This window comes from Erythrolamprus reginae, chromosome 6 (genome assembly GCF_031021105.1).
Source record: "Erythrolamprus reginae isolate rEryReg1 chromosome 6, rEryReg1.hap1, whole genome shotgun sequence".
NCBI classification, from domain to species: Eukaryota; Metazoa; Chordata; class Lepidosauria; order Squamata; family Dipsadidae; genus Erythrolamprus; species Erythrolamprus reginae.
Genome location: NC_091955.1, coordinates 9614599 through 9626790, shown reverse-complemented (window position 1 = coordinate 9626790; position 12192 = coordinate 9614599). Strand labels below are relative to the sequence as shown.

Here is a 12192-nt window from a genome sequence, read left to right as displayed (position 1 = left end):
GTATATATTTGGTGGGAAACAAGGAATAAGAGATAAGCGTGTTGCTATACTATTTTGCATATTTGAATTTAGTATTAGAATTGTATAAGATGGTAATTAGTAGTATAAATATAAATCTCTTTCATCTCTTTTTTTTCTTTTCTTTTTTCTCTTTGTTTTTTCATAAAAATTTTCTCTTTTTCATATATATCTTTATAAATTTTGATACAGACTTAGATTTATATTAAGATTTATATTTTTATTCTATATAACAATATGTATTTTATAGATAATTTTTTTATTTTCATATGAAGACTTCTACTTTGAGCGGAGCGACTGTAGCTCCATTAAGTGTTATGTGTTTTGTTTGTTGTGTTTGTTACTTTGAAAAAATCAATAATTTTTTTTTTTTTTAAAGAAACAAAAATGTTGGGTTCAATTGTGGTTGTTGTAAGTCGAGGACATTTTGTATCGATTCCAGATTCTTTCTAAAAAATCTCCTCTGGTGTTCTGTCTGGGTTCCCCCAGACGCCAACACCAACTAAAAAGAGTAGCCAGACACGCTGGTAAAAAGCAAAGTCCTTTTATATCTTTGAAAACAAACACAGATAACAAAAACTGTTCTTACAAAGTGGAATGCTGTGAAGCTTCACAGAAGAGTCACGACGGCCAGACAATACAACAGGCTTCTTGCTGGCACACACACCACTGTAGATAATAAAACCCACGCCTCCCCCAAGTTTTCAGCCTTCGAGGCCACAAGCCAGAATCAGAGACGCCAAGGATCGAAGCAAGATCACAGGACTCCCAAAAGATAACTCTCCACAATACAGGAAGGGCGGGCATGCCTTTTCAAGCTTTCTGAGGAGAACCACACCCAAACCCAGCTGTTGCCTATTAGGGATGGAAATACCTGGCTAATTGTCCCCTTCGTTGTGCTGCCCTTCTCTGCCTCATATCTATGATGGCTTGTGCGTTCTCATCCAATGACTCCAGGCTACTCGCTGGGGAGAGCTCCCCCCCGGGGGTCTCAGGCTGTTCCCCCTCCTCCTCGTCCTGACATTCCTCTTCCCCGTCTGCCTGTTCCTCCTCCTCCTCCTGTTCCTCGTCCTCCCCCTCGGAGCATGGAGACGGCAGAGTTCCAGCCGTTCCCTGAGGAGCCTCAGACTGAATCACAACATCTGGGAAGAATTCAGTGGCTACGGATTTTATAGGCAGACTCTTCAGTAATCAGCTGATCAGCTGGCAATTTGGGATAAAGGCCGCTCCTTCCCAAAAGACCGGCAGTGGCCTAATCCGGCCCTCTTGATCATCAAAGAGGAATGTCAGTCAAAGCCTGTATTCATTTCCAAAGAAAGGCTTCCCTTGTTGATTTATTTTCAGCAAGTCAAGAATCCCAGCATTTGCATTCTGATCCCACGCTGGAAAAAATAAAAAAACTTGGCCTGTTTATAGGATATTAGGTTGCTACTACAGTAAGCATACAAAACAGATTCTTGGTCTCGATCAACTAGGGATGGATGTCTGCAACTTGATTTCTTTATACTGTGATTCCAATTTGTTTTTCTCACCAAAAAAAAAAAAAAAACCCGGGGGGGAGAGAGGTCGTCAAATTATTCTCTAAAGCAGTGATTTTCAACCTTTTTTGAGCCGCGGCACATTTTTTACATTTACAAAACCATGGGGGGGGGGGACTAAAAAAAGTTTGGACAAAATTATCTCCCTCCCTTTCGCTCTATTTCTCTCTCCCTCTTTCTTTCTCTCTTCCGTCTTTCCTCTTTTTTGCTCTTTCTCTTCCTCCCTACCTCCCTCTATGTCTTTCTCCCGCCTTCCCTCCCTCTTTCTTTCTCTTGCTCTCTCTCTTTCTTTCTTTCTCTCTTGTTCTCTTTTTCTCTCTCTTGCTTGCTTTCTCTCTTGTTTTCTTTCTCTCTTGCTTTCTCTCTCTTGCTCTTTCTCTTGTTTTCTTTCTCTGAGCTTCGCGGCACACCTGACCATGTCTCGCACCTGAAGACAAGACAAGAAACAACCAGGGATGGGCTGCTAGGAGTTCGGGATTCTGTGCAGTTTGGAGAACCCCCAAATCCTTCCCCTTTCTCCCTCTCTCCCCCCATCTCTCATATAGTAAGGTTTATCTTATCCCTATCCTGTCTGTCTGTCTGTTTATCTATCTATTGTCTATCTATCTACTATCTATCTGTCCGTCTGTCTGTCTGTCTATCATCTATACCTACCTACCTATCATCTATCTATCCATCCATCATCTCTCTCTATCCCTCCCTCCTTCTCTCCCTTCTCTCTCATATAGTAAGGTTTATCTATCTCATCTCTTTTCTATCTACAGTCGTCCTAGTAAGTTTTTCTCCATCTACCTTTTCTATCTACTCTATCTATCTCTGTCTGTCTGTCTGTTTGTGTCTATCTATCTATCTATCTATCTATCTATCTATCTATCTATCTATCTATCTATCTATCCATCATCTCTCTCCCTCCCTCCTTCCTCTTATATAGTAAGATCTCTCTCTCTCTCCCCATCTATCTATCTATCTATCTATCTATCTATCTATCTATCTATCTATCTATCTATCTATCTATCTATCTATCTATCTATCTACCTACCTACCTATCTATCCATCATCTCTCTCCCTCCCTCCTTCCTCTTATATAGTAAGATCTCTCTCTCTCCCCATCTATCTATCTATCTATCTATCTATCTATCTATCCATCATCTCTCTCCCTCCCTCCTTCCTCTCATATAGTAAGATCTCTCCCCCTCTCTATCTATCCATCATCTCTCTCCCTCCCTCCTTCCTCTCATATAGTAAGATCTACCTACCTACATACCTTCCTACCTATCATCTATCTATCCATCCATCATCTATATCCCTCCCTCCTTCCTCATAGTAAGATCTCTCTCTCTCTCCCTCCCTATCTATCTTCTATCTATCTCACCTACCTACCTACCTATCTAATATCTTTCTCCATCTCTCTCTCTCTGTGTCTGTGTCTCTCTCTCTGTCTCTGTGTCTCTCTCTGTTTCTTGTGTGTCTCTCTCTGTCTCTGTCTCACACACACATACATTCTTGCTTTGTTAATTAGCTGGGATCCCCCCCCCTTCCCAGGCCCAATATCCTTTGTCTGCTTCAGGTGAGATTTCCCCCACTCTCTTTGTTCCTTAAGGACTTGTTTCTTTCTTTCTCATCCATTTCCCTGGAAGGATTTTTTTTTAAAAAAGATGATTCCTGGCTTTTTTGTCTGATCTTGCTTCTCTGCCTGCTTCATCTGCTAATCACGACAGCTTCAACCTAGTTTCTAAGCCTCTCTAAGCTTTCTAAAACTGCTGAGAGAGTGGTTGGAACCAAACCCACAACCTTTGTAGTTGTAGATTTTGTAAGCAGCAAATAGATTTTTTTTTGGTGCTGTGTGTGTGCTTCGCCTTTGTGGACTGGCACACCTTGCAAAGCAGGGACGAGGAACAACTGACAATGTTTATCTATCTATCTATCTATCTATCTATCTATCTATCTATCTATCTATCTATCTATCTATCTATCTATCTTTATCTATCTATCTATCTATCTATCTATCTATCTATCTATCTATCTATCTATCTATCTATCTATCTATCTATCTATCTATTCCAATACACAATGAGGGCTTTAGTGGGTATATATCTATATACATGATGAAGGTTATAGAGGAGATACTCATAGTAAAATATATCTAAGAAATAATAGAAGAGAAGATATAGTAATAGAACATATCAATGAAAGAATAGAAGAAGAGATATAGGAATAGAAGAAAGGTACAGGAGATATAGAAGAGCAATAGGACAGGGGAAGGAAGGCACTCTAGTGCACTTGTACTCGCCCCTTACTGACCTCTTAGGAATCTGGATAGGTCAACCGTAGATAATCTAAGGGTAAAGTGTTGGGGGTTTGGGGATGACACTATGGAGTCCGGTAATGAGTTCCATGCTTCGACAACTCGGTTAATGAAGTCATATTTTTTACAGTCAAGTTTGGAGCGGTTAATATTAAGTTTACATCTGTTGTGTGCTCTTGTGTTGTTGTGGTTGAAGCTGAAGTAGTTGCCGACAGGCAGGACGTTGCAGCATATGATCTTGTGGGCAATACAGTAGTTAGATCTTGTTTTAGGCGTCTTAGTTCTAGGCTTTCTAGGCCCAGGATTGAAAGTCTAGTCTCATAGGGCATTCTGTTTCGAGTGGAGGAGTGAAGGGCTCTTCTGGTGAAGTATCTTTGGACATTTTCAAGGGTGTTGATGTCCGAGATGTGGTATGGGTTGCAGACAGATGAACTGTATTCAAGGATGGGTCTGGCAAAAGTTTTGTAGGCTCTTGTGAGTAGTGTGAGATTGCCAGAGCAGAAGCTGCGTAGGATCAGGTTAACAACTCTAGAAGCCTTTTTGGCGATATTGTTGCAGTGGGCTTTGGCACTTAGATCATTTGATATTAGTATTCCAAGGTCTTTTACTGAGTGGGGGTTGGCTGTGAGATTTTGTTCATTCAGTTTATATATGAGGTTCGGATTCTTTTTACCTCAAGTGTATTCCCAACCTTGGGGACTTTATGAGGAAAAGACTTCAACTCCCAGAATTCCCCAGCTAGCATTGCAGTTGAAGTCCACCAAGAGAGAACATTGGCGGATTGCAAAACTAGAGAGTTTGCTTAAATTGCTGTTGAAACTAAATAGACTTGCGTCCATTTGGCTAACACCAGGTTTTCCCCTTGGGTGGCAATATTGCTGCTCTTAATCTTAATCAGACATTACTGGTAAGTCACAGAATCACTTAAGTAGCCCTTAAAATTTCCCATCCATTAAATTTATCCAAAATGAACATGAGGATAAGGGCCAATAATAATAATTATTAATAATAATAATAATTTATTAGATTTCTTTGCCGCCCCTCTCCGCAGACTCAGGGCGGCTCACAACAATAACAATAGGGGTAGAGCCTTCTCTGTGGCGGCCCCAGCCCTCTGGAATCAACTCCCCCCGGAGATTAGAACTGCTCCCACCCTCCTTGTCTTTTGTAAACTACTCAAGACCCACCTATACTGCCAGGTATGGGGGATTTGAGACATCTTTCCCCCAGGCTCCTTATAATTTATGTTTGGTATGTGTTGTGGTTCCGTCTGAGGCCCCTCCGGGAACGGCTGACCTTCTGTCGGTTTCCAGCTCAGAGGGAGAGGCTGAGGAACAGGAGGTGCAGACAGACGAGGAGGAGGAATCCCAGGCTGAAGAAGAGGGAGGACAGCCAGAGTCCCACCAGGGGGAGCTCTCCCCAGCAAGCAGCCTGGATTCCTTAGAGGAAAGTGCACAAGCCATAATTGATCTGCGACAACGAAGAGCTACTCAGAGACGGAATCAATTGGCTAAATACTTTCAGCATTAAAGTGGCAACAGCTGGGTTTGGGTGTGGTGCTCTTGGGAAAGGCTAAAAGGCAGACCCACCCTTCCTGGCTTGTGGAGTTTTATCTTTGAGAGTCGTGGGACCTGACTGTGAACTTTGGCGTCTTGGAATCCTGGTTTGTGCCTTTGACTATTGAAACCTTGGGGGGGGGGGGGGGTGCCAGCAAGAAGCTTGCTGTATGGACTGGACATCAGGACCCTGCTGTACCGTATTATATCCTGTCTGTTGGGAAGAACAGGTTTTCCTCTGTGCTTATTTTTTCCAGTTATAAAATACTTTTGGCTTTTACCAGAGTGTCTGGCTGTTTTTTCCAGTTGGTGTTGAGGTCTGGGGGAACCCAGACAGAACAGTATGTATGTGTTGTTTGGTTTTAATATGATAGGGTTTTAGTCATTTCTTTTAATATTAGATTTGTGCCACTATAATATTGTTTTTATCATTGTTGTGAGCTGCCCCGAGTCTTCAGAGAGGGGCGGCATACAAATCTAATAAATTATTATTATTAATTATTATTATTATTATTATACAATGTAACAAATCTAATATTAAAAAAAAAATCTAAAAAACCCGTCATTTAAAACCATACAACACAAGCATACCATATATAAAACTATATAAGCCTGGGGGAAATATCTCAATTCCCCCATGCCTGGCGATACAGGTGGGTCTTAAGCAATTTGTGAATGACAAGGAGGGTGAGGGCAGTTCTGATCTTTGGGGGGAGTTGATTCCAGAGGGCCGAGGCCACCACAGAGAAGGCTCTTCCCCTGGGGCCCGCCAGATGACATTGTTTAGTCGACGGGACCCAGAGAAGGCCAACTCTGTGGGACCTTATCGGGCTCTGGGATTCGTGCCGAATTCAATAGTTTGCAGTTGTTCATAACTATAATCAGTGATGGGCTACGGCCGCCACAGGAGGGGATGGACACACAGTGAGGGTAGTAAGTTTATGCACTATTTATTGAATACTTAATAGTTTTTTTAATTGTCCTTCCTTCTCTACGTAATACCTTAGTGTGACCCTTAATTACTTTTAAAATAGGAAATAGTTAAATAGTATGTTTTTACCCCTAAACACTTTAATCATTATCTAGAACAGAATCTTTATAGCAATTAAAGAAAATTGAGCTACTTGCCTAATCTGTTATCATACTGAACCTTGTGGGTTCAGTACAAACCCTTAAAATGTTACTGTGCTCCTCAACAAATAGCGCTATCGTTTGTTCTTCTTGTGGCTATTCAAATAATGTGACTTAATCAACTGAAAAAAAGTCCAAGCACCTATTTTGAAAACCTATCTTGGTCGATAAGCCACTCCCAACCAGTCACATGACCTTTAAGCCACCCCCCAGTCACATGATTGTCAAGCCACTCCCACCTGGTCACATGAGCATAAGCCACGCCCACACATTAAGCCATGCCCACAGCGTGGTAGTAAATAATTTTGCAGCCCTTCACTGACTATAATGGTAGAACATGCAAGATGTTGTATGAAAAACCAGGCCAACTGACAAGTTAAAATCGGTAGAGGGGCGGCATACAAATCCAATAAGTAAGTAAGTAAGTAAGTAAGTAAGTAAGTAAGTAAGTAAGTAAGTAAGTAAGTAAGTAAGTAAGTAAGTAAGTAAGTAAGTAAGTAAATAAATAAATACAAATCTAATAGACTATAACTAGAGGTTGAAAAAAGACTTCTTTTACCAAACGTGGTCTTAAATCTTTATTAAGTATGAAAATTTCTCCAACTTAAATTACATCCCAGTTTTAAGCTTAAAGGAAGCAAGACGGTCAATTTAGAAACAAAATACTTTATGTACAAGAAGGGCTGGGCTTTAGCTTTACAAATATAGTACTTTTCCAAGAGTAGATTCCTTTTAAAATTTATAAACTTACAGAGCCAAAAAAAAAAAAAAGAACATCCAAACTAAATAAAGCCTTTTAAAAACGAAATATATACTTTTAGAAATGCTATTTAAAAATGCAAAGTTAATAACTGGAGATTCTTTGGATGAATGGAGGAGACCTTCTAAAATGGCTTCAGACCATCTCTCGGTCTCTTCTGATAGCACAGCAAAGAATCATGCTGAAGATCATACCAAAGATCTGAAAAAGAAATAAAATTAACATAGACACGTTTTGCAAAACTTCATACGTTGCAAGGCAAACCAGAGAATTCATGCATGCTTTTTTAAAAAAAAACAACTTGAAATATTAGTAAACGTTAAGTAGCCGGTTCAGCATTCCAGGACTTGGTCCTTAAAGTTTAAAGTAAATGTTGACAAGAGTTTTACTGTCTAAAAATAAATGGAACCACAACTATTAAACCAAGAGGCTCAAAATTGGGAGAAAGTTTACATTCATGTTCAATTGTAGCGTAATTAAGTCATTCCTGCATTGCTCAGTCTTATGTCTCTGATCTTTCTCCTGGCAATGCCCCATAGATTCTCTATGGGGTTCAGGTCAGGCGAGTTTGATGGCCAATCAAGAATGGTAATCCCACGGTCGTTGAAACAGGTTTTGGTGCTTTGGGCAGTGTGGGCAGGAGCCAAGTCCTGCTGGAAAAATTTAAGTCACCCTCCCCATAAAGCTTGTCTGTGGATGGAAGTATAGAGTGCTCCAAAAATCTCCCGGTAGACTGCTGCGTTGACCCTGGACTTAATGAAGCACAAAAAGCGCAAACCTTTGCAACTCATTTGGCAACCAGGGACCCAGAGAATGGAGAGGCACACACTGCAAGATGCTTGAGGTCGAAACGTGGCCTCCAGGAAGGACGTCTTCGTGACGTCAAAGCTCCGCCCATGGAATTCCCTATTGGGATTCCCCACCTCCGTTTTCAGCCTCCAGATTGGCCGAAAACACCGCTGCCGATCGCAAAAACGATGCTCCACTGGGCAGCACCGCCCAGCTGTAACCTTCTGAAATAGCCGGGCGCTTCTCCGCGGCCTCTGGAACCCAAACCCGAACTTTTGAGCTGCCTCGCCTCTTAGGGGTCCTGGCTGAGCCCTCCTCCCGACCTCCGGCCCCCTTCCCTCGCAGGTGGCCCACCCTCTGGTCCAGAAGCAGTTGGACTTTTGCCGAACTTCCGGGTTCGGCGTTCGGGAGAACGCCGAGAAGCCCCCCAGCTGTTTCAGAAGGTGACAGCCAGGTGGCAGCGCTTCCCGGTGGCCTCCCGAACCCGAAGTTCCGGGTTCAGGTTCGGGAACGCCAAGAAGCCCACCGGCTGTTTTAAAAGGTGACAGCTGGGCGGCGGTGCCCAGCGGAGTGCCATTTTGCGATTCCCCCCTCCCCTGCATGCATTAATCGCTTTTACATTGTTTCCTATGGGAAACATTGTTTCGTCTTACAAACCTTTCGCCTTACGAACCACCTTCCGGAACCAAGTAAGTTCGTAAGACGAGGTATTACTGTATTACCATATAAGGTAAAAGGTTTAAATATAAGCATATTAATGCTGAGTCATAGGGTGTGAAGTGCAATCTGATTGGGCCAGAGCATTATAAGATGTAAATCAACTTCAGCATGATTATCTTTCTGTCGTCTGCTGTTGCTTGCTGTTGATGGTTATTGTTGGCTGGCTGGAACAGTTTGAGCATGAGTTAAATATTGAGTAGAGTAGCGGCAGTGATACGAAGAAACTTGGATTGGTTTAGTATCTATTAGAAACCTGGATCGGTTTAGTATCTACTTGTAACCTGAATTGGTTTAGTATCTGTTTGGTTAGCTCTGGCCCAGCTCCTTCCCCAAGGACTGTGGATGTGGGGGAGACATCCACATGCTGCAGGCCTGTTTTGCCCCCGGTGGAATCTGCTGATGAAGGCTCCTCTGACCAAGAAGACATGAGTGACAGGGAGGAGGAGAGTGTGGCAGACAGCTCAGAAGGAGATCAATTATCTAGCTCCTCCTTGGATTCAGAACAAGAGTTAATGATACAGCCACGCATGCGGAGAGTGATGCATAGGCAACAACAACTGAGAGATTATTATCAAAGAAAATGAGGCCACCTGTGGTTGGGTGGGGCTGGGGTGATTAGTGAGGCTGCTATAAATAGAAGCCTGTGGGTTTGGCCATTGTGGAGGATTATCTGATCGTTGTGTTTCATGACTGCTTTACTGACTTTGACCTTTTGTGTGCTGATTTCCCCCCGCTTTGAAACTAAACCAGAGCAAAGTGTGTTTCACTTTGTGAAAGATGAAGGGCTGTGAATTGCCTCACAGCTGCAAGCTAAGTATCTCAGAACTGATAAGGGATTTGTACAGATTACCAGTTTGTTTGGAGACCAGTGCTCTTTGCTATACCAAAAGAGGGCTTGGTTTAAGTGAATTTTCATTATAAAGAACATTGTTTTGAATTTTCAAACGTGTGTGTGTCTGAAATTTGTACCTGTGAATTTTTTTGAGAAGTCTACCAGAGAGCCTGACAGAACAGTGTCTATTTTTAAGTAAGCTGAATATAGCTAATATAAATTCCTGTATATAGAAGACTGAAGTACAAGACATTTTGCACTGACGAGTAAACTATTGTTTTCTACAAACGTGTCTTCGTCATTTATCTGGTTCTTAAATTGCCACATTATATTCTGGTATCTTATCTAGTCCTCTTGCGTAGCTCTGCATATATCCAGACAGTCTTACCAAGATTTTGTAAAGCAGACTACAAGCTCACGTGATCTTAATTCTATCCTATTCTTAATGCAGCCTAGGATTCAATTGTGGTTTTTTTTGGCTGCTGCTGCATACTGTTGGCTCATATTTATATGATTGTCTATCAGGATTCCAAGATCTCTCTCACATTTGCTGGCATTAAGCTCAGTTTTTCCCAGTCTATAGCTAGGTAATCTTTTTTTTCTTCTTGCTTCTGTGTAAAACCTTTCTTTTATCGACACGGAATTTCATTTTGTTAGATAGGGACCAGTGTTCTTCCACGGACCTTATGCGGAAGGCATGGTTCCCATCATCAATTGATGCTTGCAGTCTTCCACTTGGTCAGCTTACATATCTCATGAAAGAAATGCCCCGATTTGTCGTTAAGTCAGGATACCAAACGGTATACAACAGCCACAACTTACCATCACCACAGCAACTCCAATGCCCACGGCTGCAATGATATTCATCTTGTTTTTGAAGAAGTCATCAATAGCGTCATTGCATGGCTGGAAGAGAAAGGGATTGTATCCTTTGACTTAATTGCACACTCCAAATATTTTAGATGCCATTTTTGTAATACTCTTGCTTAAGAGTTCTGTGTCCTGGCCACCATCTTTTTAAAAAATAATTTATATTGGCCTACACCAGGGGTAGGCAAAGTTGGCTCTTCTATGACATGTGGACTTCAACTCCCAGAATTCCTGAGTTAACATGATGGGCTAAGGAATTCTGGAAGTTGAAGTCCACAAGTCATAGAAGAGCCAACTTTACCTACCCCTGGCCTACACCATAGGTGTCAAACTTGATTTCATTGAGGGCCACATCAGGGTTGTGTTTGACCTTGGGAGTGGGGGGAGGCATGGCCAGCTTGACATCATTCATATCAGGGGGACCACTGATGGCCAAGTGCTAGGCAGGACTTTCCTCAGACCCATCCTCACTCCTTAAAATCTCCTTCCTTCTTTCCTTCCTTCCTTCCTTCCTCCCTCCCACTTCCTTGTTTCCAGAGCTGCCAGATTTAAGCACCCCACCCAGATTTGACCCAGGGGCCTTGAGTTTGACACTCCTGGCCTACACAGTGTTTAATGAAAGGCTCTTCCACAATATACTACAGGTAGCCCTCGACCTACGACCATTCATTTAGTGACCATTCGAAGTTACGACGGCATTGAAATCCGGCATACAGTGATCCCTCGATTTTCGCGGGTTCAAACTTCGCAAAACGGCTATACCATGGTTTTCCCAAAAATATTAATTAAAAAATACTCTGCAGTTTTTTTCTATACCACGGTTTTTCCCACCCGATGACATCATACGTCATCAACAAGAGTCACTTCTCTCTTTCTCTCTCTTTCCTGTCATTCTCTGCTTCAATCATTTTCTCATTTCTCTTTTTTCTCCCCTTTTTTCTATCATTTCTCTCTCTCTACCTTCCACTCTCCCCATCTCTTGCTCTCTCTCTCCCTCTCTCCTTTCTATCTCGCTCTGTCTGTTACTCTCTCTGTGAGAACGCCTGCCCCGCCTCTCCTGCAGCCCCCTCGCTGACATCTGGGACGAAAGCGCTCTCAGCTAAGGGACTGCGAGAGGGGCGGGGCAGGCATTCTCAAAAGCACTCAGAGCGGCTAGCGGCCGAATGAGGAGGACGAGAAGCCGTAGCCACCAGCGCTGCTGCAGGAGGACCCATGCCCCAAGAAAGCCAGTGAGAGGGGCGGATTAGGGGGTAGCGGCAAGGGGGGGTGGAGACGCTGGGGGGGGCAGGGGGGCCAACATTCAAAACAATCTTTGCCGGCCTCCGCACTTTCATCGCTCCCCGCCCCCAACTTCAAGCCCGGCTCCTTGTGCGGCCTTGGGAAAGGGTGCGTGGGGGTAGTTTTTGGTTGTCCATAGCCAAAAATGGTGTTTTTATTTCCGCATCTCTACTTCGCGGAAATTCGACTTTCGCGGGCAGTCTGGGAACGCAACCCCCGCGAAAATCGAGGGATCACTGTATACCCAAAATATAATCTCCTTCTCTAAACAAAAATAAAAATAAAATCTGAGAATACATAATGCCTGCAAGTCAAAATACAAATTTACACTTTCCGCCCCAACACGTACTGTGTATTTTTCCGGACAGGTATCCTGATGCTCAGATTTGGGAGGG

General features: G+C 42.8%; 1 protein-coding gene across 1 annotated transcript in view; it reads right to left on the bottom strand.

Annotated features, from left to right (window-relative positions):
- Positions 1 to 7113: 7113 nt before the first annotated feature.
- CD9 (CD9 molecule) overlaps positions 7114 to 12192 on the bottom strand; it is a 50926-nt gene continuing 45847 nt past the window's right edge. The window contains exons 6-8 of the mRNA XM_070755225.1: positions 12147 to 12192; positions 10472 to 10555; positions 7114 to 7509 (exon numbers count right to left, since the gene is read on the bottom strand). The exon at positions 12147 to 12192 is cut by the window's right edge and continues 23 nt beyond it. Coding sequence (XP_070611326.1) covers positions 7444 to 7509; positions 10472 to 10555; positions 12147 to 12192 — 196 coding nt within the window. The 3' untranslated portion in view covers positions 7114 to 7443. The remainder of the gene's footprint in view (positions 7510 to 10471; positions 10556 to 12146) is intronic.